Raw genomic sequence first — 26,758 nt, 5'->3', positions numbered from 1 at the left:
CTGGGGTGCCAAGTACTGAGCTTCAAGCAAAACCTGGGCTCTGTGCCCCCCCTGTTGGATTTCATAGATCTATAGTTCTGTCTACAAGAAAGATCTAGACAGGTGCTAAAAATCCATTTCACAGATCTGTGGGTCAAGGCACTGCATCTTGGCTAACTTGAAATGGTGAGAGCTAAGCTTGGCTTCCACTTGGCTTCCACCTGGCTTCCACTTGGCTTCCACTTGGGTACCACTTCTTGCTCCTGAAAAGTATCTGAGGCTCCTGTGGGGAGGACATTGAAAGGTGGCGTAACTGGATTGGGCTGGTAAAGCCCCTCAAGACCCTCAGCTTGTGCCTGACTTTGCCAGCTGCTGGTACTGAGCCTGTTCACTGTACAGCATGAGATTGTGGTGGAATCTTTGACTTTTAAGATCTTGACAGGGAGACTGATGGGTATGTTTAGACAGTATAATCAGAAGCCCATCATTGGGCTAAAGGCAGCCAGGGTTTGATGAGAGAGGCAGCGGCTGAAGTTGGGGACTTCCAGTGCAGCCCCTCAGCTTTGTTTCTGCCCAATTAATAAGGGAGATACTATTGTATGCTCTTGTTTATTGATTTTTATTTTTATTTAAAGATGATTTTTCTGGGTTTTTGTCCGCTAACTGCTAGTAACAATGTGATTGGTGGGACCACTTTTGAATGGAGGCTAAGCTCAGTTCCCACCCATGAAGACTTCCAACTATTTTAAGCCAGCCAAAATGTAATGCTCCAGCCCATAGATCTATGAAATTTGTTGCTTTCATGGATCTATATTCTGGGCATGACTCTAGATCCAGGCGGTAGGACATTGTTCAGGAGTCTTTGGTGAAGAAATTAGGTGTGCTATAGTAGCATTTTGGACTGATGCTGCAGAGCCCAGAAAGAGATATGGAAGAGAACTAGAGAGAAATGGCTCTACCCCAGGAAGATCATGAATAGTCCAGCTTGAATATTGTCATACTGTACACCAGGGATGGGGAAGCTGTGGCCCTCCAGATGTTGTGGGACTCCAGCTCCCACCATCTCCAGCAAGCATGGCCACAGCTTCCTCAGCCATGCTTTGCTCTTTGGAAAGGGTGGCAGGCTGCAAACAGCGGCTTCATGAGTTTGCTGTGAATGTTTACTCAGAAGTACGTCCCATTGGAGCTGCGGACGGGTAATTGCGGCCAAGTAAGCATGCATTGGCATGCAGCATGAGTTGCTGCTTTTACTCTCTTAAATAAAAGCAGGCACCTTCATGAAAGGATCATTCTGGTGCTAAGGATGAGAAACCTTTCTTCATCACTGGTAAGGGTGGTAGAGCATCTGCTTTGCATACAGGAGATCCCAGGCAGATATGGGAGAGACTCCCTGCCTGAAACCCACTCAGCTGCTTCCAGTCAGTGTGGACAATACTGCGCTTAGATGGACCCATGTAGATGGACTCAGTAAACGGCAGCTTCGTATGTTCTTCCTGTCTTGCAAGCAAGAAATTTAGATCTTGATGGCAGCTGGGTTGCTTCCAAGTTTCTAATTTCACCTTCATCTCAGCATAGAAAAGAAGGGGGAGAGTAAGAAAAGAAACAGGCTGAACTCAGTAAGCATCTGCCATTTAACATCAAGTTTCCACTTTGCTTTCAAAAGATATAACTTGATGGGTAGGGGGAAGCAAAAGAGAGACAGCATTCGTGGCATTGTACATGAGCATGATTGTCAGCTGAATAAAAACTACAAAGTAGTAAACAATGGCTGGATAGACCTGCCAGAGGAAGGGTTTGGTCCTTGGTCATGAAAGTTGAAGCATGCACTAATGTGGTTGTGTTGAGCAAGGTGCTGGAATCTGGGAGGGTAAGAATCAGTTCCAGGGAAAGTAAGAATCAGTTCCAGTGAAATGCTGGTTTCCCTTTCTGCAGGATATACTCCACGCAAAAAGCAGCAGGCCATCCAGGCAGACCACATCTGATTTTTTAAAAATGTGTAAGCTATTGTGTATTGTGCAAAGTGGCTTCACTTGCATGGCTTGCTTAAATTATTTTATCGTAGTTGTTAAGGTTGGGCTCCACAATGGAGGAGAAGAGAGATTTTCATCTGTTGCTGTCCTACAATGTATAAAAGCAGCTGATGGCTAGTTTAGGTCCAACCTGCCCCAGCCCCCCTGTAATATTTATAGAAGAGATCTAGTGGTAGATCACACACTTTGTATGCAGAAGGTTTTGGAGTTAATCCCCAGCATCTCTAGGTTGGGCTGAGAATGACCCCATCTATCATAGGAGTGTACAGTTGGAAGGGACCATGAGGATAATGTTGTCCAACTCCCTGCAATGCAGGAATCTTTTGCCCATCATGGGGATTGAACCCACGACCCTCATAGTCTACCAACAGCTATCAAAACCTGAAAGAACCATTACCAGTTAATCAGTGTAGACAGTCCTGAGCTAGATGGACTCAAGGGTCTGACTCTGTATAAGCAGCTTTTTGAGAGGTCTGTAACTCAAGGCAGAGCATGTGCTAAGAGATATTGGGACAGAAGTGATGGAGAACCTGAGGCAAAGAAAGTTGACTAATGTTCAGCTGCAGCCTTAATGGTTTATTTTTTTTTCTATAGAAAAACCTGTATTTTCCATGGTACTGATGGGTCATTAATTTTTTAATCTTCTGAGATATATTTGGCTCAGTCACTGTTACTGAAATGGGAACCATTCCATATTCCCAGTCTCGGTGGCACTCACAGCCTTTCCTTGCAACAGCTCATGGCAACTTAGAACGTAATAAACAAAAGCTGTCTCCTGCTTAGGAGAAACTGTCAGCTTTCCTTCAAAGATCCTTAAAAAAAACAACCATTGACACCATGCAAATCCATACTTGTGACTGAATATTTTACAAAGTCAGGTAGCTATCTTGGAGAATGTCTGCTAGTCAAATACTGGGCTAGATGGGTAAATAGTCTGTAATAGTGACACTCCTATGTACTTACTGAAATCTGTACATTAGAGTTGATGCCCTTAAAAGAGGACTAATTCATGGAGGATAAGACAGTCAATAGGGTTGCGGGTGGCGCTGTGGGTTAAACCACAGAGCCTAGGGCTTGCTGATCAGATGGTTGGCGGTTCGAATCCCCGCAACAGGGTGAGCTCCCGTTGCTTGGTCCCTGCTCCTGCCAACCTAGCAGTTCAAAAGCATGTCAAAGTGCAAGTAGATAAATAGGTACCGCTCCGGCGGGAAGGTAAACGGCATTTCCATGCGCTGCTCTGGTTCGCCAGAAGCAGCTTAGTCATGCTGGCCACATGACCCGGAAGCTGTACGCCGGCTCCCTCGGCCAACATAGCGAGATGAGTGCCGCAACCCTAGAGTTGGCCTAATGGTCAGGGGTCCCTTTACCTTTAAGACAGTCAATGGCTACAATGGCTCTGTTCTGCCTCCACAATCAGAGGCAGTGCTACCAGTTGCTTGGAACCACAAGTGGGGAGAGAGGCTGTTGCATTTGGGTCCTGCTTTTGGGGCTTCCCAAGGCATCTGACTGGCCACTCTTGAGAACAGGGTGCTGGACTAGTTGGGTTTTGGCATTACCCAGCAGACTCTTAGGTTCTTCTGAGTGTTGTGGTAGCATGCTGAGGGACAAACCTGGGGGGGGACTGATCAAACCCATTGGTGGACCACCAGAGATGGTGGTGGTTTTTGTTGCTGGGCATAGGTTTCACAGGTCTGTTAGCGGACTCCCCCCACCGTTCCTCAGCAACCCGTGAGGTTTGTCGCACCACCAAATGGCTGAAACATATGTTTCTATGCTCTCCCTTTCTAGCTGCATTTCCCTTTTTAATCTCTCAAATATTAGGAAAGGTGTGGGGTTGTTTTTAGCAGTAGCTATTTCTGGCAAACAGTACAGATTTTTTTTCAAGCATTTAATAACATAATCGGCCCACCTTCTTTAAAACTGTAAATTGGCATATAGTTGCTTCCAACATTCAGTTTCTTAAAAGGATGAAAGGATATGTCCTGCAGGAGGAGACGAGTGCTAACAGTTATTAGATTTATACCTTGCACCATCTTCCAAAGCAGCCCAGGGCACCAGAGGAGCCCAGGTCCCAGGAAGGCATGCCCATGGTTAGAGGATAGGGCTAGAATGTAAATTAGGAGATAGGACCATATCAGGGCTGGTAACATTAGTGGGCACCATTGTCAATTCCTCAAATCTCTTGGCCCAACTCATCATTACTGTCTTTTCACCTGCCCGAGTGAGCCAGCAGTGAAAGAAGCAAGGAACGGTGATAACAGCTGCTTAGGAATGCTAATGATTACGTGGTATATAAATACCTTAAGCAAATAACCTCCATCCCTTGACAAAATGTGCATTTAAAAATGGCACCATGTTTAATCCCTGACCTTTTTAGTTGAGTCTCAGGTAACAAGGCCAAGAAGTAAGCACAAGTATATGCCCTGGAGCAAACAGTTTCTCGAGGGATTCTCTTCCACTCGTGAAAAATGCTTAGGACTTTAGGACTGGGGATGGTTGGATTATCTCTTAGTGCAAGGCAACCTTTGGTCAACCTGGTACCCCCCCCCCCAATGTTTTGAACTACAACTCCCACCAGCCTCATGCAGCCCAAGGAAGTGGGCCAAAATATCTGAAAGATGCTAGGGCGGGGAAGGCTGGAACACAGCCACCTCTGCAGTGTCAACTGCTATTTGGTGGAAATATATTGCATTCTGGGCCTTTTGCTATTAAAGATGCCTTCCGTGGACAACACTTGCATTCCCTGTCTCCTTACCCTCCCCACCCAAAGTCATAATGATGGGTGGGAGTGGATGCCCAACATCTGGACGGCAGCCTGTTGAACCACCTTGCTTTACTTTACCAGAAAAATCACACAATGAATCCCATCTCCTGGAGGGTACCACTTAAGAAGACACACACATCTGTATACAGGGGTGAGTGGAAGGTGTGGGGACTCTTTTCTAAAAAGGAGGTGCAGGTGTGGGCCTGCAATACCCAGTCCAATTGGAGCAGTTGAGGTCAGGGGTGCTTATCTCATGAAGAGCTATTCATAGTCTCATAAAACAATTTTATAAAACAGTTTTAATTTTTTTCTGCAGTATTGCACCAATTAATTGGGGCATGTTTGTTCATGCTACTCAAGAGTAGTAAAATAACATATCTTTAGTGTGTGTGGACTTATTTTTTTCTGCACAAACAATTTTATTTTTGATAATGCGCCTATACACTGTACATTCAGTCACTGTGGTATATATAAGCATAGCTATTTTCATACATAATCTGATAAAAGTCCTTTATTTTACAATATTATCTGTTTCCAGGTTGGAAAAGGGATGTGGGGGGAGGGGGGATTTGAAAAGGACTATCAAGTTACACAGAGAAATAGATAAATACCCCAAGCTTTTTTTTTCCTTTTTGTAAATCAGGCATTTATAAACAAGAAAGCATATTTAATTACATAAAATAGTTCTAGGATAGGAGAGTAAGTCATAAAATAGTTAGCAGCAGCAGCAGCTGGGGGACAGGGAAGTAACAAAAAAATGCTGTAAAGATTTCGTCTATTAATAAACTTGCGCCATTATCCCCTCAATTAAAAACTTGCTCCTTAGTACTCTTCCTTGCTTTAAAAGACCTCTCTATAACACAGAGACTGCTTGGGGATGTAAGGGGAAGAAATGTCAATTTTCTTTGCTTTTACTAATAAAACAGTTCACAATGAATGACAAAAATATGCAAATAATGGGAAGGAAGTTGAACTGACACTGATTTTTTTTTTAATAAGAAAAAAAGGTTTCTTTATGGTTGTTTTTTCCCTAACAAATTTCCTTGGTTTTAAAAACACAACTCTTAAAACAAGACAACTAAGTAAGAAAAAGGTTTTGAAAAAGTAAACACCACCATATACACGTATTATACAACTGCAAAATGAAAAAAAAGTATTTACAAATTAATTTTATTTTTTTTACATTGGCTAGTTCTGTTGGAAAAAAGCAAGATTATTATTCTGTTAGCCTGTTTCATAGATATAAATGTCTTATTGCTGTTGGTATTCTTCACCTGCCCTCCCCCCCTTCGTTAAAGTCTTATTTGAATATCTTTTATAAAAAAGTGAATTAAACTGAATATACAATTACCTAGATTATATATATCTATATATCTATATATATTTGATGTATTTGGAGAACTGACAGCCGATGTAATAAAACACTTCTTCTCCCCTTTTTGGAGAAAACATCTTAAAGGAAACGGAATTACAATTTGCAAATTCTGTTCCAGTAGAAGGATCATAGCTATAACTAGCTTAATTTAGCAAAACAAGAACATTATATTCTACAGAATTGATAATGCAGTTTCTCTTTCCTGACCAGCCCCTCTGCAGACTTTGGAGTAGGGGGTCTGCTGTGAATAAAAAAAATGTTGCATAGCCAGCTGTTTCCCCATTCACTTCAATGGGTTGTGCCCAACTTTCCATTTGGAAGAACCCATTAAAATTGATGGACCTCTGTTCTGATGTAACACTGGATATAAACCAATGTCAGAGACATGCATGTTCCATGCATACATTGGCTATCATGGGTCCAGGGTGGTGGGGAGCCCAGAACTCTCATGTGTTGATTGGGAGCCTCAAGTTTGGATTGCTTTTTGTTTTAATTACCTTAACTCTGTGTTTTCTACATCTAGCTCTCCTCAGACCTTGGCTACTGATCTGGAATACTAGTGACCATGCTGCAGTGTTCAGAATATATATTTATACACAGTGGGCTAGGAACTTCTCCAAGGTAAGCCCCATTTGTTGCAATGACGCTTGAGCAGAAATTATTCTTGGTAGGTTGTATTTGTTAACTGATGGCAAGAGCTTGAGGTGGGAAACGTCCCAAACAGCTGTGAAATGGCTGAATTTTCTGTTACCCTTTTATTGTCTGACTTGGAAATCCCTTAAACAGGACTTTAGACACATGGCTGAAAAGATTAAGAGCAAAGATGCTATTGAATCCACATGGATGCACATGCTTCCTTCAGATGTTGGATACAGACTTGAGCTATAATCCAACTAACCTAGGGTTAAGTCCTACTGAACTTAATAGGACTTACTTCTGAGTAGACATGCACAGGATTGCACCATATTTAGTGAACTAAGTCCCAATTGAAATCCAAATGACGTGTGTCATGGCTTAAATCTGGATCTGACAAAGGTGTTTTTAAAAAATGATTCTTCACTCACCTAATGAGATTTTGTTGTTTTGCCTCTATCCGCCTTATGTCACAAAGATTCTCTCCCCCCCCCCCCGTTTCAACACTTACTAGACAGTCTAATCTTAAAACACTAGCAGATAGATGTTTCAAGACTGATCGGTATGTGGGCACAGCTGTACAAATTGCAATTATTTCATCAAAGGTTTCAGGAAAAATCAGACCAGGATCAAGGTGTTATAAACACAGCATTTGTTGGTATTAATACTTGACACCTTTATACTAACAGGCATACACTTAAGTAGTTTTATGTGCATACCTACATAAGATAAAGTGTGAATGCAAGAAACACAATTTTAAAGCTGCTTATAGTGTTATAAGCATACATTTCGCAGGGAGTTATGAATGGTTGCAGCTTCTTGTGGAGTATATAATTCAGCAGCAAAGTTGAGCTTCCCTTTGCATAGTATGTGGAACGTCCCTTAAATCAGCAAGATTGCAGGCCCCATGCCCTGTTACAGAGAAGGATGCAAGAGTGAAATTCTGATGGACAGATGCAGTTTAAATCACGGGACCTTTCCTTCCTTCTGTTTTAAGCTATTGCAGAAGACTACACATAGTTCCGTGTGGTTGGTGTTGATTATCTTTTTCCACTTTGATAAATTTAACTCCTTTTCTCTTGGTGGGCTGGGAGTAAAAAGACAAGCTTGCACTGAAGTTGTATGCCCATATAAAAAAGATGAGACATGATGCAAACTTCAGCATTTTGCATTTGGTTTATTACTACGATTGGAAGTGGTAGCAGAGACTTCTGAAGAATGAGCACGTGCCCAAGCTGTGGGTTCCCAATGCCTTTCCTGTTTGTTTTGATGGGAATAGCTTTGTGCCAGCTGTTGTAGCCTAGCCTCAAGGTTTGGAACATTTACAGTCATGAAGAGAAAAAGGGGGCAATGGCTGTGGTGTGGCGCAGTGGGCTTCTCTGAATCTGTGCGAATGTTTCAATGAATCTGGCAATGGCTTTTAGGGTTTGTACCTTTCACGCTGACCTGTTGGTCAACACACCAATTTCACTTCCTAGAGGATTATAGGGAATGTCCTAGAATGTGCACCTAAGTTTGCTAGCAAGACCAGCTGTGCCTATGTCAGTCAGCGTGAACTAAGTGTGTGTCATAAAACATGGGTTGTGGCTGCCGTGGTTTAAGGCCCTTCTGTTTGTCATTGGGACTACAGCTCCCATCATCCCATGCAGGCTGGAGTCAATGGCAACTGATGTGCAACAACAGCTGGAGGACCTCATATCCCCCATCCCTGGCATAGAGGAAGATCAGTACTGGAAGGCAAGCTGCTTTCACAGAAACAGGTTTGTCATTATCATCTTGTAGAATGACCCCTGTATTCCCAGAATTAGGGTTTGTAACACCTCTCCCTGCTGAAAGGAGGGGTGGCTGGCCGGGTGGGGAGAGGGACAAGCAGTGAGCAGCAGCTTGTCCCAAGAGTGAAGCATAGGTTTGAGCCACTGAAGACAGCTGTGCATCAAAACTACGTAATTTTGTTGCCTCTTGAAGGAAATAACTGCAAACTTATAAAAAAGCATTATAGATCTTGGAAATTTATACGACTGAGAACAAAACGAAACAAAAAAAAAAGTTATGCACCTTTACGTTAAGACAGTGATAATGCCCGTTAATTAATATATATGTATGGCAAAGATTTTAATTCCATGCATATGGGTTTTTTTAATAACTGCAGAAAAAACATACAAAGCAAAAAAATTATTTTTAAATCCCCATATTAAAAAAATAACTGCATAAACACAATCAATATTCCGTTTGCATTGCACTTTAAGATGGGAGAGCAGATTCCACTCATTGGATACGAGCATGGGCAAGACCTCAAACGCAGACAACTTCGTATCATGCAAATTAGTCCGTATATATCTGTTGCCTTCTTGCTCCCCATTTTTCAATTCTAAGTCACCTGATTTTTCTAATATAGCTTCCTTTTATTTTTTTTTTCCTGTAGCAACCCCTACCACCCCCCCACTAAAATGTACTTTACTTCCTCCTTTTTCAATGTTCATGCTTACAATGGCTATTAGAATGGATAATAACAGCTTTATTTTTAATACAACTTTTATCTCCCCCCCCCCAGTGTACTGTAAAGTCAATACTTTAATTTTAGGACAGACAGCCGCATTTTGGTTACAGGAAAAGGATTGAATTCCCTTCAGTGTTTCAGAACACAAATTGGAGGAGAGAGAATCTGTGAATTTGGGATGGCTTTTTCCCCCAGTTAAGGATTTTAGTAAACTGTCGCCCTTAGTAAACGGTTTGCTCACCATTCCTGTGAAATGATTGTAAAAATAAAAACGAATACAAAAGACTTTGAATCAATACCTCTGTATTGACAGGGAAGAACGAATCAAAATATTGCTCACTCCTGCACTGGGACGGTTTAGCCAGGACCAGCCGCCATAGCCCTGTCGCTGATAGGATGGCATCCCTGAAGTCCATGTTGGAATGCTTGTGTGACACCGATCTCAAGCAACCATGAATCAAGAAACTCGTGACCTGCTTGATTGCCAGAGAGCAAAGGTAGGGAATCTGAGCCTATGCTGCTTATATTGACACTGAGCTCTAACAATTGCAGTTCCGTAACATTTCCTACCCGCCTTATTCTCAAAAGAGAGGGGGTAGGTCCTGGAGAAGTGTAGAGTTATAAACTGTTCCTTGCAGATCTGATTGCTAACACAGTGGACAGTTGGTTAAATCATAAGGGGAGCAATAAAGATGGAGGAAATAATAACGAAAACTGTAGTTCTTAAAAAAATAATGCTTTTCAAGAGGAAAACAAAATCCAGTGGGTACTAAGTGTTGGCCCCAATCAGGTAGAAGAAGCAAAACTCCCACTGGGGATAGGATTTTTGCCCTGAGTGTGTTTACTTGCTGCATATTTTAATATTCAGTGGGAAGGGAAGGAATTGCGGCACAGATCCCAATATTAAAGTATTTGTCACATTAAAAACAAAAGACCAAAAAACCCCTAAAGAATAAGAAATGTAGGCTTATTCACAGCAGCAAAAGTCCTCTTTTTTGTCTCTTTAATACAATGTTGAGCACTCTCTGTGGGCGACACTGAAATCCTTACACGTGATCCTGGGCAAGTCAATAAAATACTGAAATTTCTGAGGTGATGATAACATGGGGACGAGTTCTCTGGGAAAACGGAAGGGTTTCCAAGCAGACATGCCACTCTCTGTTTTTTCCCACTTATCTTTCACAAGCAACTTCATGTTTCAGCCGACTTTTGTCTTGTGTTTTCTCTGTGTTTCTTGCTCTCTTTATATATTCTTCTATCCGTTTCTCATAATTGAAGTGCTCTGGCGTTGAAGTGAGTCTTTAAAACACATCAGTTAATAACAGACATATATTTATATATAAAAAAAGTTATGGCGTGATTTACAAACACTGAATTTTAATAAGGCTGGGTTCGTTTAGGATATAGTTCCACTCCTACACTCCACTGAAACATACAAACTACCCCCCTTCCCCTCCACTGACTTTCCTCTTCTTGGTTCAAGCATGGGGAAAACAAAGATTTTAAACTAGGAAAAAAACCCTAAATTTGAAATTCACATAGAAATCCCCTGGATTGAAACGGTCATGGCTTATTATTGGGCTTTTTCTGACGAGCTTCTCTAAGAAAGAACCCAACATCTGTAACAATTTGTCATTACAAATCAGGCATTGAAAGTATTTTCTCCCCTCCCTGTTTATATATATATATATATATATATATATATATATATATATATATATAAATAAAATTTAAAAAATCTTGTTAATGGTTATAATACCATGTCTTCATGACTCAATTGTTTTGTGTTCTTAAATAGCTTATAAGAAAAGGGTTTTGTTTTTTTCTTGATTCCAAAGTGTTCCCAGAAAGCAGCCCTCGTTGCTTGTCTTTGATTTCACATGGATGCTGCTCACCAGACGGTATAATTTTTTTAATAATTTTTTTTTTTGCTGCGGACTCAAAAAGTAGTTTAGGTTATAAACACTCTTCATGTTATAGGCACAGGAAGATGTTGTGCTATATGGATTGAAAAAAGAGGTGGAATTCAGTGCTTCTGTTATAAAGAGTAACATTTGCCCTCCAATGAATAACAAAGTCCATGTTTACCAGCACACGCCAGGGCGCGGACCCTCGCCCCAGCGCCTCTCCCACACACTCTCTCCCTCACTGTGCATATTATTTTATTTTATTGTCAGTCTGGCCTACAAATTAGACCCCATGTCATTACGTTCTTCAGCGCTGGCCTAGTTGTCCATATCTTTCATTGTGTGTTCACTGCCGGGCAGATCACTCTGTTTAGGCCACAGTTGCTCCTGAAGTTCCTTGACAACCTTTTCCAAGTGTTCCCGTGCTTCCCTCTCACGCAACAGATCAGCACGCAGCTGTTCTCTGTCCGCCTCTGCATGCTGGAGCTTCACCTGCAGGTCTTCAATCTAGAATGAATGAATGGATAGTAAACTAGAGATACCTGGCTCAATTCAAGGCATTAGAACTGACATACAGTGGTACCTCAGGTTAAGAACTTAATTTGTTCTGGAGGTCCATTCTTAACCTGAAGCACCACTTTAGCTAATGGGGCCTCCTGCTGCCGCCACACGATTTCTGGGTTAGCACAGTCTTCTAACCTGAAGCATCTGTAACCCGAGGTACCACTGTAGAACCTTTGGTGGCTCGGGACCAAAGTCCCTAAAACCAACTATCTTGGACCCTACAAGCGTCAACTTTCCAAAAGCCACGTGCCAGTAGGTGGGCAGGGTCAGCGGCAAGCATGGTGTAAAAGTAGGGCTGCTGAAGGGAAGGGGGTTCCAAGAGACCTGATTGGGACGTCTGCAATCAGTCCAAGCCTGGGGATCCCCACTCTTGAGTGACAGCTGATACTGCAACACAGTCCAAGAGCTGCAACCTATCCGTTTTTAGATCAAATTCACAACTATGAACATAATCTATCCAGGAAAGAAAAGGAGGTCACTGAATGCTTGTCCACTATGTTTCTAGGTTTATACACAGCCTAAAACAAGGATAGCCAACACAGTGTCCTCCAGATGCTGCTAAGGCAGCTGCACTGTGGCAAGAGACCTGAACCTTTCTCTCTGCTTTCCATCTCTGCATCTTCCCCCACCACTCAAAACAACACTTCTGCAGTCTTGGGCCTCTTCCAAGTCATTCAGCTCTGGCCACCTCCACTCTAATACTTCAAAGGATGAGCAAAAAAAACGTGGCAATGTGATTACTTCAGAAATGAATATGCCAGACCTAAATCCTGACAAATGGGGGGGGGGGGAGTTGCAGGGAAATGCAAAGGATGTGCCTGTGCACTAATTCCTTTTGACTGCTTTGAAAAATCACAGGTCTTCATTCCTTCCTCCCACCTACCTCCAACCTAATCAAGACTTGAACATCCCTGATGCTTTTTCTTAAGACTGAGACGATGAGAAGAATTAGAAGCCGGGGAGACAGAAGGCGAGCACGTCTAACACAGACGTCCCACGTCAACATGGCGAATAGGAGGTAAGACAGAAAAGGCTTCTGGCAAGATTATTAACAGGAAAAACCCAAAAATTCACCCACACAAACTTCAATCCTTTCCTCCCTTGAGAGAGAGAAAAAATCCAGATGTCAGAAGCAAAAGCAACCCTCTGGAGCAGAGCAAGTTGGAACAAACGGGTGAACCTTCAAAGCCTAATTAGATGAATGTGTGTGGTTTTTTTTAAAAAGGCTTCAAACTTTGTGGAGCCCCACCCGCCCCCACAACACTTCAGCTAAAGTGGAAGTTGACACCCAGCACATGAAGCTCTGAATCAGATTGTGTTTAGTCTGGGCATCGCTTATCAGCGAGACGTCCCGTGATGCGAGGAGAAGGAAATTTGCATCATTTCCTGCTTCTCTGCCCTTGTAAATTTGGCAAGCCTCACAAAAGGGACTGTGGGACCGCTCCCCTTCCTGTTAATGAGAGGAGGAGGAAAAGTAACATTTAACATGGCTTTTGTTCAGAAGTTCGCTTATTTTTTTTCTTTAAAGGAGCTCTTTAACAATTTTTTTGGTGTACAGAATGACAACACTTTAAACTCTCTTCACAGAAAAGCCCACATGTTGCTATTACATATGAATTGATTTTGATTTTGATTTGGTATTTGTACTTCCCAACCTTACCTGGAGATGCCAGGAACTGAGCCTGGGACCTTCTGCACACAAAACAGGTGATCCCCACTAAGCCTGGGCAATGTATCAATACATTGACCAGGACCGGTATGAGAGCTAGAGTGCGATGGCTGCTTCACCCAGTGGTATATTGTGAGTCAAACCACTGTCACTCCTGAGTCACTCTGCTACCAGTGCCCAGTGTGAGAAACAAGCTGCAGCCGGGTGCTGGAGGCAGAGGGACTCAGGAGCAGCAGTTTCACTCGCAATATACTGCTGGGTGAAACCACCATTGCATTATGGTCCTCATCCTGCTAAGGGAGGAACAGCTGATGTAGTTTGTCCCGTGGCTGCCCGCACTTCATTTAAATTTCTCCGCTGATAGGTGCACAGTGGCCTGCCCCACTAATGGACTCTATAGAAATCTAATGGACTCCCCAGCTTGCCTGCTGCAGGGCGCAAGCCAAAGACAGGGTGGGGGCTCTGTTAGGCTTATCCGTTGAGGAGCAGGCAGCCTGGCAGCCCCTCCTCCCACACACATGCAAAGGGACAGGCTTCTCAGCTGATCAAGCTCCCAACCCCTTTGGCTTGTACATGGCAGGTGGGTTATCTCCCAGAAGGAAGTGCTGAGGTTGCTTGATGCTGCCACCAGGCCCAATGCTCAGCAAGGCATGGATGGGGTGGCTTGCACTCTGCACCTTGCAGAGCGATGCCAAGGTTGCAGAGGAAGTCCCTCCACTCCTGGCATTGGGTGGCAGCAGCAAGCAGCCCTGGCTCAGACAGGTTTAAACATTGCGATGTTTGCCTGGTTGATACATCTCAGTGTTGAAAAGCCGACATTGCCCAGCCCTATTACCTATAGCAGAGCTTTCCACACTGTGTGTCACGTGAATGCTCCCCAAGCTCCTCCAGGGGCTAGTTTAACCTCTGGTTTGCTAGTAAAACTGAAGTGCTATGTTGTGAAATGATGCATGTCTAAAAAGTGTCACCAACATGAAAAGTTTGGAAAGCTCTGCCCTATAGTGAGAAACCAAAGACTGCTTTGAGGCCAAAATGGCATCCTTTAAAGTATCTTTCAAAGCCTTTCTGAATATTTAGCCACAAGAAAAGCTCTTGCAAAGTTTTGGCCAAGAGCCTAGAGCTCTGTGAGGAGACTCTCAAAGGATCTGTCCTCACCTGGGCGGAGTATTTGGCTCTCAGCCTGCCTGCTTCACACCCCTTGTCGCACACCCGGACTTGTCTGGCTTGCTCCAGTTCCCGCTTTAGCCGTATCCGTGATTCGTTGGCCTCCTTCATTTTCTTTTCGTTCTCAGCTCGGAGGCGCTCAATCTCCTTCCTTAAGTTGCGCTTGGCTTCTGTTGCCTCTCTTAGCTTTTCCTTCTTCGCCACACGTAGGAACTCAAGCTCCTGGAACAAGATGGAGGCATGGCTTACTTGATAAACACAGCCTTAAAAGTGGTTAGAGGTGGCATGGGGAGTAAGAAATATATAACTGGGCAAGAGCTTTAACATTTCAGAGGTGGTTGGAGGGCAAGTTAGAAAGGAACATTGGACTTTAAGCATGGTGTGCCTGCTATTGGCAAGAACCACATAGATGTGTTCACCAGTTCCTAGCCAATGGAAAATGAAGATATCTTATTCAGTAGCATGGAATGCCATAAGTGTTTATATGCAGTAAGGAAGAACGAATACCTCACAGAATTCTGGAAGAATCTCGACTCTTTTCAGACAGTTCTAGAACATATTACAGGCAAGCACTTATGGACATTCTGATGTTAAGATTTGAGTTAGGTTGTCAGTATTGGATCTGTATATGATTTGTATATTTCCTTTTTTGTTTGTTAAGCTAATGGTCTTGTCTATTGATTATTTTAAGTGCTGAGCCTCCAATGGGAGGGATGTTGTGTCCTGGTTGGTGGGGGGGAGACATTTCTCTACAACAGGGCTTCTTGAACTATCTGATGTGACGGACTGGCAATTATTTTTTTCTCCAGGTTGCCAAGGACCGGTACCATATCTGAAGCGTCCCACCCAACCTGGGCTGTGGTGGAGTCACCATGAATCAGCAGCTAATGACTCACAGACCAGCACTGGTCCATGGAACACCACTTTGAGTAGCACTGCTCAACAAGACCTTGCCATTGAGACAGAAGAAGAACCCTGCTGCACCAGGCCAAAGGCCCATCTAGTCCAGAATCCTTTTACTCACGGTGGCCAAACCAGAAGCGGTTCCTAAGCACAACAGCATTCTCCCCTCCTGCAGAACCCAGCAAATGGTATTCAGAGGGAGAACAGAGCCAGTGGAAAAACAGAGGTCAGAGTTAGGTGATTAGTCCAAATGGAGACATTTTTCATATTTATGTGGTCCAGCATCAGATATTTTAGGCACTTGGAACCAGGTGTTTGGGGTCCTCTCAACTTCTTTATGGTTTACGCATTACACATTTATTTTAAAGTTTTCTCTCTTTTATTGGGAGAACGGAGGGGACAGCTTCCATTCATTCTTTGCTTATATTATGACTGATTAGTGTTAAAAGGGAGACCAGTGTTGCATATCTCTTCCCCTCCCCTCCCCTCCCCTCCCCTTCCTATTTCCAGATGCAGTCCTTCCTTTGTTAAGTAACATAACTGCATTGGGGTCATGGGAAATCTCTCTCGTCTGACAACCTTATTTCCTAAGCCAGAACTTGTTATCCTAGCCTGTGCTGTTTCCCAGCCATTCTGCATGAAAAGCCTTTGCCCTCTCCACAACAGAATTAATGGAATTTGGGGACAAATACTAGGCTCTTAAGTTCACCGTACTCTTCTGCTCAGTTTAGGCACTGTTAAAAGTTTTGCTTGGCTGAGCAGCTGCCACCTGCTCTGCATCCTCTGACTGCTCTCAAGGAACAGGCTCAAGGTCCTTCAGAGAGAACCAGAAAGCCCAGGAGCAGCAAGCAGACTACCACCCCACAGATCCTCCTTTACACCATGAATGGGTCCCATGAAACATAAGGCCCCTGAGCACAATCTAGGTTTTCTGTGGCTCTGTTCAGCTGTAATATTAAGCCATAAACCACACATGTGGAACCTCAAACTTTGCATGCACCTGCAAGCTGTCTTGGTGTTTCTGGTTTGCTGTTCTTTTTAAAAAAAATAAAGCAACCCGTTCTTGCTTCAGAAATATTGTTTTTACTTGGTTGGAAATGTATTTTTAACTGCAACATTAATAAGGAATACTAGTAAGAAAAACATAACTATGATGGCTATGTTCTACCTCCACTGCTAGGAATCACAGGTGAGGAGAGGAGTGCTGTTATGTTCAGGTCCTGCCTTTGGGCTTCCTGTAATAGGTGTGAGAACAGAGAGCTGGACCAGATGGGACTTGAGCTTAAATCCACCAGGGCTGCTCTTACGTACGTACTTTCAGGACCAGAAGGATGTTTCAGATAGGGAGAGAGGGTTGTATCCACTGTTAGTCATACCCAGAACATATCACTTGAAATTAATGTGCATGACTAATTTGAATGAGGCCACATCCACACTATATTTTAAAAGCACTATTACATCACTTTATCAGTCATGGCTTAAAGCATCATGAGAACAACAGTTGTTAAGTGTGCTAAGAGTTGGTAGGAGACCCCTCCTCCCCTCACAGAGCTCAACATCTCAGAGGGGTTTGACAATCAATCCCTCTTCCCACGGAACTCTAATAATTGTAGCTCTGTGAGGGGAGTAGGGTGTCTCATAACAACCCACACCCTCTTAATAGACTACAGTTCCCAGCATCCTTTGGGGGGAAGCCATGACTTAGTACTTGCCTGTGTAGTGGGGATGGAGGTGGGTGGGGATGCAAGCCACTCATTTTGCCTTATGGCCTTACCTGGTGTAGGCTGCGTTTGGCCTGCAAGGCAGCATTCAGTTTTTCTTCCTGCTTCACTCTCATCTTTACAACTTCGTGGAGGAATTTCTCTTTGGCTTCTTTCGTGTCCAGGCCACTGTCCAGGGCCTGCCTGAGGTGCTCCAGCTCAGCCTCCAAACCGCTGGTGCCACTCTGAGGCTCGGCGTGACTGGCGACTTCAAAGACATTGCTAGTAGTGGGCGGGGCTTGCATGCTAGGCGAGCTCATGTCCTTGGCTGAGCTCGAAGAAGCGAAGGATGGGGAGGAGAGTGAGGACAGAGAGGAGGTGACTGGGGAGGAGAAAAGAAACACAAAGGCGGCAGTCCCACCGCCGACAAAAAGAACATTAGAAAGCTAAAAATCACCTGTGTGTCTGGCTTGCAGAAAGGACATACATAGAACCCAATATACATTGTACCAATCAGACCATTGGTCTATCTAGTAAGGTAATAGCTACACTGACTGGCAATGGCTACCCAGGGTTTAAGTCAGGGGTCTCTAACCACTGAGCTGCTTTCCTTTTCTTAAAGCAAAACGGGGACAAGATAAACTTAGAATCATAGAATTGGAACATACCCCATATGGGTCATCTAGTATAACCCCCAGCCATGCAGGAATTGCATCGGTTCCCCATCCTTCCATCCCTCCCCATGGCAATGTTCCCAAGGAAAACAACCAGGGAAGAATTAGAAGAAAATAAGAAATGAAGTAGCATGGGGTAACTCACACTTACATTCTTCTCGAGTCTCTACTTCGATTTCTGCTTCAGACTCCTTTTCTTCTTCTGCAGCAGGGACAGCGGCAGGAGCGGTGGCGACAGCAGCAGTTGGCGTAGGTTCGGGAATGGTTGGGTTTTCGGCGACATGTTTCCTTTTCCTTGGTTGGGAGGGGCTGTTCAACGGTTCACTGCTCCGAGTTGCTGCTGGGGCACATGGGGGGTTGCTTACGATCTTTGGCTGAGGCGGGGGTGGTGCAAGGGCCACATTGGGGGCCACGGCATTCTCAAAACTTTTGTATGAATACAAACTGCAGAGGGGTTGTAGGGGGGTTGGAAGGGAGAAAAAGAAGTAACACCTTCAGTGATGGAACACACACTACTACATTTGCAGGCTCAGGAGACATCTGCATGCATGGGTTTTTATACAACTCATCATCAACGCAGTGAACCAGGTACAGCAGGGACAGGAAAAATGCAGTTCTTTAGATGTTTGGGGGCTACAACTCCCATCAGCCTCACCCAGCACAGCCATGGGCCAGGGATGGTGGGAACTGAAGTACAGCAGCATCTGGAGGGCCACAGGTTGCCTATCACTGGTTTGTGCCATTAATATCCCATACCTTTAACACAATCATATTCTAGGAGGCTAGCAGAAAGAAATAATGTTGTGTCCAACTAGGTCCTGCTCAGAATACACCCACTGAAATTAATTGTTCCACGTTAGTCAAGACCATTAACTTCAGACAGTCTACTCTGAGTAGGACTAATGCTAGATACAACTCATAGTTGCAATATGTAAACATTTACTGGGGCAAATCAGCAGCCTTTTCTGTGCTACAAAATGCAAATTAACAAGGGGCCTGAACCAGCGTATGATATAAATTGCTTGTGAGCAAATGACGCTGATCCTATGAATGTTTACTCTGGCATTCAGTCCTACTTTCTTCAGCAGGATATATATATATATGATATAGATATAGATATAAAATTTAACTGTTTTCATAAATATAAGATACACATTAAAAGTACCAATAAACATCAGTTGCTAAAGAACAAGTTAGCCTTAAAAAATTCTAAATAAAATATTCAGTTTTAAAAATACACGTCAAACTTACATATTAGGGTAGACTTGCTTGAACAAAAATATTTTAGCAAGTGCCAAAAAACTATACAGGGAAGGTGCCTGCCCAATATCAATGGGTAGGGAGCCGCAAATTGCCGCCACATCACCAAATCAATTACTTGGGTTGTATCCAATGCTACTCCTACTCTCGAGTAAACCCGCTGAAGTTAATGGACAGGACTAGCTTGGGTCCATTAATTTCAAAGGGTGTAGGGTCTTGAGTAGAACATAGCACAACCGCTTACAAATGTGGAATGGACATTACGTGTCACTTGTAAAAGGAAGCTCTGCAATGAGATTACAGCCTTAACTGGCTTAAGATGAGCTGGGACTCAGGTTATTGTGCCACTCGTTCTGCTTCCTCACCTGTCTCTGATCAAAGCAGGGATGTGGTTTGGGAGGTCTTTTTCGTTTGCTGAAACGGCGGGGGACCAGGGCCGGAAGGCAGAGAGGCGCTGTCGTGGATGCATGCAACCAATACTCTGCTGGAGCCAAAAAGGAAACAAAGAGGAAACAGTGAGATACACACAATTACATGTTTGTGAGCTGTAAATCTGGTATAAGCTGCTGGGGAGGGGGGGGGGGCGGAGGCTTGAAGATCCATAGGGAATAGGAGGCATTATAAGTCCATGTGAAAAAGAAAAGGCCTAGCCAACAAAGTCGTACACAGGGTAAACACACTGAAATTAATGGGCCTATGTTTGTTGTGTCCATTAACTTCAATGGGTCTACTCCAAGTAGGACTAGCAGTGGATGCAACTCAAGGAGTCTAGTACAGTCTTAAATTTCATTCTGTTGCTGGTTTTAATTTTCCACTCTTAAATTGCCCTTAAAACCGAAAACAATTCAAGTACAGTGGTACCTCAGGTTACAGTGCTTCAGGTTACAGACTTCGCTAACCCAGAAATAGTACCTTGGGTTAAGAACTTTGCTTCAGGATGAGAACAGAAATTGTGCAGTGGCGGCGCGGCAGGCCCCATTTGACTAAAGTGCTGCTTCAAGTTAAGAACTGTTTCATGTTAAGAACGGGCCTCCAGAATGAATTAAGTTCTTAACCCGAGGTACCACTGTATCAGTGTTTAGATGTACCAATGGTCTTACTTGACAGCTTCCTATATTCCTAGTTTATTAGATCATTCTAATTTTTTAAAATGTGATGTATGTATATATTCTGCAGCCACCTTTTTGTGGCAAAAGATTCTTACTGCAACCTTATCCTAGTTGGAAGAGAAATATCTACAAAAGTAACTCCTCTACGGTTGTTCGTTTTAAATACCAGTAGATCTAAAACAAAAATAGAGGGTCCAAAAGAGAAATTGACCATGAATGAAGCAAAATAAAAAATGCAAAAGAGGAATTTGTCTTTAAACTCAATGGGTTTTACCCAACAAAGTCCTACTGCCTGAAATTAATGGTTAATCATGTCTTATTAATTTCAATAAGTCTATTCTGAGTAGGGCTAACAGGATGCAGCCCATTGTACAGGTGTTTTTCTTTGGAAACAGCACCTAATTAATGTATGGTGTCCTTGATGAAATCTTTTGGGGCCCCTTTCTCTTAACAGTCGTGTTAGAACTGCTCATATGTGGTTTCTTCACCATCACCCCAAGGAGAGTAAAATAAATGAGATTTTTAAACCAAATTTCAGGACTATGGATGTAGGAAATGAAGGAAGCTGCTTTTAGTGTCTAGGCTGACTGACAGTGGCTCTTCATGGTCTCATGTGCAGAAATTGCTTCCTAACCACCTGCTAACTTTTTCTTTTAGCTGGAGATTGAATTTGAGGCTTTCTACAAACAAAACCCCCTTCATGGATCACTGCCTTGTTGTGGCGAAGGGGCTTGAATAACTCCAGGAAGCTATGAGCTATGCCGTGCAGGGCCACCCAAGACGGACAGGTCATAGCCGAAAGTTTAGACTAAATGCGATCTACCTGGAGAAGGAACTAGCAATCCACTCCAGTATTTTGCCAAGAAAACTCCATGGACATAAAAAAGGAGATGCTTTGAGTAGAAAGTGAGCGTTTCCGAGACATGCTCTGGTTCATGGGCTCACAGAGAGTCGAACACAACTAAGATGACTAAACACAACAACACACAAAACAACACACAAAACTATGACCAGTCCCCTAAAACTCACCTTGCTGGATGAATTGGACAAGGACCGTAACCAACTAGACTGCTTCTCTTTGTCACCAATTATTGGAGACTGCAAGGAGTCATCTATTTTGGGTTTCTTGGGAGCAGGAGGATCAGATGGTACCTGAAAAGAAGAAAGAAAAGATTTACTGGCTTGAATTTGTATTCCTGTCATTTTGCATTGCATTTTTAGATATTAAACATAGTTCAAACCACCACTAGTTGAACAGGAATACACCCACATGGGGACCATTATCTGAAGAGCAAGGAAGCGTCTGTTCTAATCTATCCTACGAGCTCACAACATTATCTCACAGGATGCATTGTTACAGGTACTGTGACTAGGACCGTCTTTTCCTTGTGGACTCCAGGTCACGGGTGAACTATAGGTAGCACACAAAAATTGTACATTGCTGTGTGAGTCCATTAGAAAACACCCTAAAGGCAAGCTACAGTTATACCTTTATCAGAACCAACAAAAATGTCACAGAACAACTGAGGGCATGTGTTCAAGCTCACAGAGGCGTATCTACATACATTAAACCATGGTTTAGTGTTATATAACGGAACACATACAGTCTTTCAACAGTTTTTTGTTTGTTTTTTAACCATCCTGGGTGTTTTCAACTTCTATAAATGATTCATGTCCACCCAGATTTGGGGAAACACTTTAAAATTCATTTCTAGCTATGTTTCCTGGGGAAGGGGTTCAGTACCACTGGACAGAAAATTGACTGGTTTCCCCAAAGCTCTGTGACTGACCTATGTAGTCCTCCAAACTTTAGAACTGCTTTTTAAAAAAGCTAGAGGTGAGAAACAAAATTTCTAGTATATGTTAAAAGACAAACCATTTTAAAAACATATGCTTAAAGAAACCAAGCCTATAAAATCAAAGCATTCAACACTACCTGTCTTTTCCCCACTCACCCCCAAATCAAATTTGCCTGCTACCTTGTTTTCTATTTGTATGCAGAAAGGTGAGTTTTTAAAGCTGTGGTTTTGAATTGGAAAGATTATTTTAGATGAGAACAGGGCAGACTTTGTTATTCTGTTTGCAGTGGTTGTTATGCTGATGACTTCACTGCGCCGCAGCTGCAGGCAGATTCTAGTGGCCTGTTGCCAAGATCTGCTTTGCCTTTTCCACAAGTTGCTCTGCTCGGCCTATAAATCACCCGCAAGCATAAGCAAGCCCTTTTCTCTCCAGGGACACCAGAAGATAAATTCCAAGGGCCCCAATGTGGCTTTGCCAAACAGATTGGTACCTACTGGTTGAACTGGGGCTCTGAAAAAAGCCAGAAAGCTAGCCAGTACAAACAAGATCACTGGGTAGGAGAGGGTGGGTTGAATGACCTCAGCATAATTGCTCTCCCCCCCTACCCTTCCAGGCAGGGAGGGAAGTGTCAATTCCATTTCAAGACCATGCAGTTTCTTCTCATGAAGGGATATGACTGAACATGGAGACAAAGAGACCTATGCTGATAATGATGAGCCACCCAGAGCCCCACAGGTGTGTGCCGGGTGCTATTCTTTTTTCTAAGTGTACTTTCCGGCTCCCAATATGAACACACAAAGTGGTAGCCCTGTGTGCAGAGTTAACCCTAACCCTCCCCGCTACCGCCATGCCAATTGCCAAATGTGGGAGGATTTGCAAAGTCCATCCTTTTCAAAACTTTATTTCTTTAAAAAAAACCTGATTTGTTTTTGGGCTACCTCAAGAGTGGCAAGGGAACTTTCTGAATCTGTGGATAAGTCAGCATGACTGGAGCAATAATAGTAATAATATTGGTGAAGGGGGAGAAAACTTCCTTCTACTTTCACAGTTTCTGCCTGTGCAAGAAACAGTGACAGCATCTGAATGATATTTGGCAAGCACTGACAGATCCCAGCCCTGTCCACTGGGGCTGCAAAGTCAGGCTGGGAGGGGACCTGGAATGAGAGGCGGACACAGCAGGTGCTTCAACTCAGTACAGAGATGGGTTTCTTTCTTGCCCATTTCCCCCCCTCACTTTTCCCCTCCACCCTCTGCTCATCTGCAGAAAGAGTATTTTGTGCAGACTTGAGACAATCAATTGGGATGGTTAGAGTGTGTGTGTGTGTGTGTGTGTGTGTGTGTGTGTGTGCGTGCGCGCTGGGGGGTGGGGGTGGGGGTGGGGGTGGGGCAGGAGCCCTGGCACAACAAGCTGAGCGAAGTTTTAAAAGCACGCAGCTGTAAGAAATAGCTAGTACAAAGTGAGGCAACCTAAATAGATTTGCCGAAAGGGGGATGGAGTGGGGAGAATGATAAATATATTATCTTACAAAACACAAACTCAGTTCCTTGCTTTTCCACCATCCCTCTGATCAAGGCAGAAAAAAGGGAAATAGACCTGTCTGTCAATACTATGTTATAAGAGCATCAGTCTGGGTGGAGGGGTCCCCCTCCCCCAGTTTGCAGCACTCATCTCTCATGGGAACTTAGGAAGTTGCCATTATCAACATGGAGTCAAGCCATTGTTCCATGTAGCTCGCTCAACACTGTCTACTCTGATTGGTAGCAGCTCTCCAGAGCTTCAAGCAGGGGGCATTCCCAGCCTCCACCTCGAGATGCCAGAGATTGAACCTGAGACCTTCTGTGTGCAAGGCAGGTGCTCTGCTGCTAAGGTACACAGCTTTTCCTCCCAGCTTATGCCACACAGTGTTAGAAAATTACCAGGTGTCATGAGTGTTTTGCAACTGGAGAGGGTCCAATTGCAATTACATCTCTGGTTGCCAGGCTGGCGACTGACATCTCCATCTGGCTGCCCCCCCTAGCTTTCTTAAGCAGGTAAGCAGAAGAGCTTATTTACTGCATTTATATCCTACCCTTTTCTCTAAGGAGTACATGGTTCACCCCCTCCCATCTCAGTTAATCCCTACAACAACCCAAGGTTGCCCAGTGAGCTTCATGACTGAGTGGGGATTTGAACCTGATCTCCCAGGTTCTAGTCAGACACTCTAACCACTACACCACACTGCCTTTCTAGAGTATTTCTGTTATGGGGCAGGTATATAAATTAAGCAGGTAAATAAATATGGGGAAAGCAAAATGTCGCTTAGAGAAGGATCTGAAATATTTTCTTAAAGTCTGAAGTTTGTATTCTAGATTATTTGATTTGATATTTTAATGTGTTGTAAACCACATATTTGTAATGTGTTGTAAACCATATTTTTCTTTAAAATATAAAGCAATATAGAAATAAAATTAATGATAATAATAATAAATTCATTGTTTTTAAAAAGTGCTTAGACATTCCATTGTGGCAACTGTAACCTAGGTTTGTATTACAAAAGCCACCACCATGAGTCTAGTCTTGTGAGGCTGAAAGCTGTCCAGTAGTCACATGGACTGCATCAACAAATCTCCACTCTGACAGTTTTGGTTTGCAAAACCAAACTTTCTTGAGTGATGCATCTGCACTGCCTGCACACTCCTATGAATGGTGGTCTAGAAATACAGTGAATGAGTCGGCCTGGTTAATTATTTTTGTGCTGTCCTGGACAGCAACCAAGCATACCTATTCATATCAGGATTGGGGAGTAAAGGAGAAGATTGGAAGATAATAACAGCAACTTCTGTTCAGCTTTTCTTTCATGGCTGTGGAAGAATCTGACATCAAGAGATCGCAACCTTGACCTTGGTCATCAAAATAGTTTTGACTAATGCTTTACTCACTGCATCATAATGACTAGCAAATCTGTGATGGCACAAAGCTTTTGTGGACTAGAGCCCCTTTCACCAGATGCATTTTCCTGTCAATCACATTATCAAAGCCAACGGACAAGTGCATTCTCCATATTTCCAAAGGGCAATGGCAGAGTTCAGCGTTGCTGCAAAGTTGCTGCAATGAAACCCCTTTACGGTACTTCCTAAAGCACTGCAATGACCTGGGAAGAGTTTACTGCAGGGCCAGCTACACAGTCCCATCATGTGTTAAATGTGCTTGTCTGGGTTCCAAAGAAACATGCAGCATCGTATGCTCAAGGGGGTTTGTTTTGGACTTGCTTTTCAAGAATAGAAGCCCCATTTTGCCACATGCCAGACTTCTTCTGAAACCAAGAACACTATCAAAAGCAATCTGTAGAAATTGGGTGTTCAGGCAGCTCTGTGTGTGTGTGTGTGTGTGTGTGTGTGTGTAAAATCAACAACCTACTGAGCATGCCTAAGCCTTTGAGTGCACAGGGAAGTAGCTTTTTGGATCCCAGCCAATGTGTTTTGAGAAAGAAACAAGTTGGAAGCCAGATATTTCACCTATGATTCCAAAAGGTGCTTCTTGAAATTTTGGTCCTATCCATCTGAAGGTCATTCCCCATTAATCAGACTAATTTTGGCACTGGCCAAATAGGATCATGCTTGATGTGTCTGGCCAAATTTGCTAGCTCGGCACAGCACAACACTGCAGTAGCAAAGCCGAGCGAGGTTGGTGGGAATAGATTTCTCACCCTCTGCTTCTCAGAACAGCCCCTCCTCCTTCAGGCCAAGCAATAATAATAAAAGCAGCAGGCTAAGTGATAACAGAGCTGGCATGAGCACCTGCTAGTTTCTTTTCAGATGAATGCACCAGCAAAAATTTCAGCACCCAGCAGAAGTGACTTTTCAAGCTTAAGGCATTCGGCAGTGTTATAGCTATCTTCCGAAATTCCCAAATGCCCAAGCATCAAACTATGACACGTTCACATTCCAAGAGGCTTCCATTTAACAAATCAGCCTAAACAATCTGTACAGAAATACAAGTGCAGCCAAACTCTGGGTCTATTGCAAGCCAATTCTACCCCATCCCTGAACTAATTTTCACATCATCTTGTGGAATGGTATTTTCCTGCATCTTGTGGAATGGTATTTTCTTACTCCTGGTTTTCCACTCCTTTCATCTATAACCATGCTGAACTTTGGGAACCTATTTTATATACCACTGTGGGTTGTTTTCCTTGGGACTGAGTACAAATACTGCATGATTCGTAACAAAATGAATATACTAACAACACTGTGAAAGGGATGCTAGTTTGTATGAAGTTTTTGCCTGTGTGGCAGCTTCCTTGTGTGAAAGCATTCTGGCTGGCACTTGAACAAAGCAACTCATCTTTAAACTAATTTAGAACAATTTCAGCTTGTTTTTGAGCTGGATGTCTATAGACACTCCAGAACTAGGAGCATTTCCTGTACTAGTTGAATCACACACACACACACACACACACACACGGAAAAGAAGCTCAATGAAAACACTACTGAGGCCAAGAAGATGGTTTCTGTTTGTGGTTTCCTTGAAGCCCCAAACCGCACAAGAAAACTGGGGAAAGTTTCCAGCTAATGTGGCCTGTTCTCAAGGGAATTATCCCATTATTTTCTGAAGCTGAAAATTTCTGTTGGGCATTTAATTAAAGTTCCTGCACTTCTCAGCAAGCTGCAACAAACTTTGTGGCTGGCCGAGATGCTTTAAGGTCAACAGGTGTGCTGGATGACCTGCTGAATCATCCTCTAATGCTGAA

General features: G+C 43.3%; 1 protein-coding gene and 1 long non-coding RNA gene across 5 annotated transcripts in view; one reads left to right on the top strand and one right to left on the bottom strand.

Moving 5' to 3' along the window:
* Positions 1-9,634: 9,634 nt before the first annotated feature.
* LOC309347060 lies at positions 9,635-15,823 on the top strand. The gene is made up of 3 exons (XR_014158806.1): positions 9,635-9,775; positions 12,649-12,767; positions 15,392-15,823. It is a non-coding gene; the product is annotated as an uncharacterized lncRNA (long non-coding RNA).
* SKI (SKI proto-oncogene) overlaps positions 10,989-26,758 on the bottom strand; it is a 146,460-nt gene continuing 130,690 nt past the window's right edge. Inside the window, exons 2-7 of one of the 4 annotated variants that reach the window (XM_081870965.1) lie at positions 21,258-21,380; positions 19,485-19,600; positions 18,005-18,303; positions 17,260-17,567; positions 14,574-14,804; positions 10,989-11,692 (exon numbers count right to left, since the gene is read on the bottom strand). In XM_081870965.1, coding sequence (XP_081727091.1) covers positions 11,504-11,692; positions 14,574-14,804; positions 17,260-17,567; positions 18,005-18,303; positions 19,485-19,600; positions 21,258-21,380 — 1,266 coding nt within the window. In that variant the 3' untranslated portion in view covers positions 10,989-11,503. Of the gene's footprint in view, positions 11,693-14,573; positions 14,805-17,259; positions 17,568-18,004; positions 18,304-19,484; positions 19,604-21,257; positions 21,381-26,758 lie in introns of all 4 variants that reach the window. The other 3 variants (XM_081870964.1, XM_081870967.1, XM_081870966.1) reach the window with 3 other exon arrangements.

The sequence above is a fragment of the Podarcis erhardii genome (genome assembly GCF_964252035.2).
Source record: "Podarcis erhardii genome assembly, chromosome: 7".
Lineage (NCBI taxonomy): Eukaryota > Metazoa > Chordata > Lepidosauria > Squamata > Lacertidae > Podarcis > Podarcis erhardii.
This window is presented reverse-complemented; position numbering and strand designations above follow the sequence as displayed.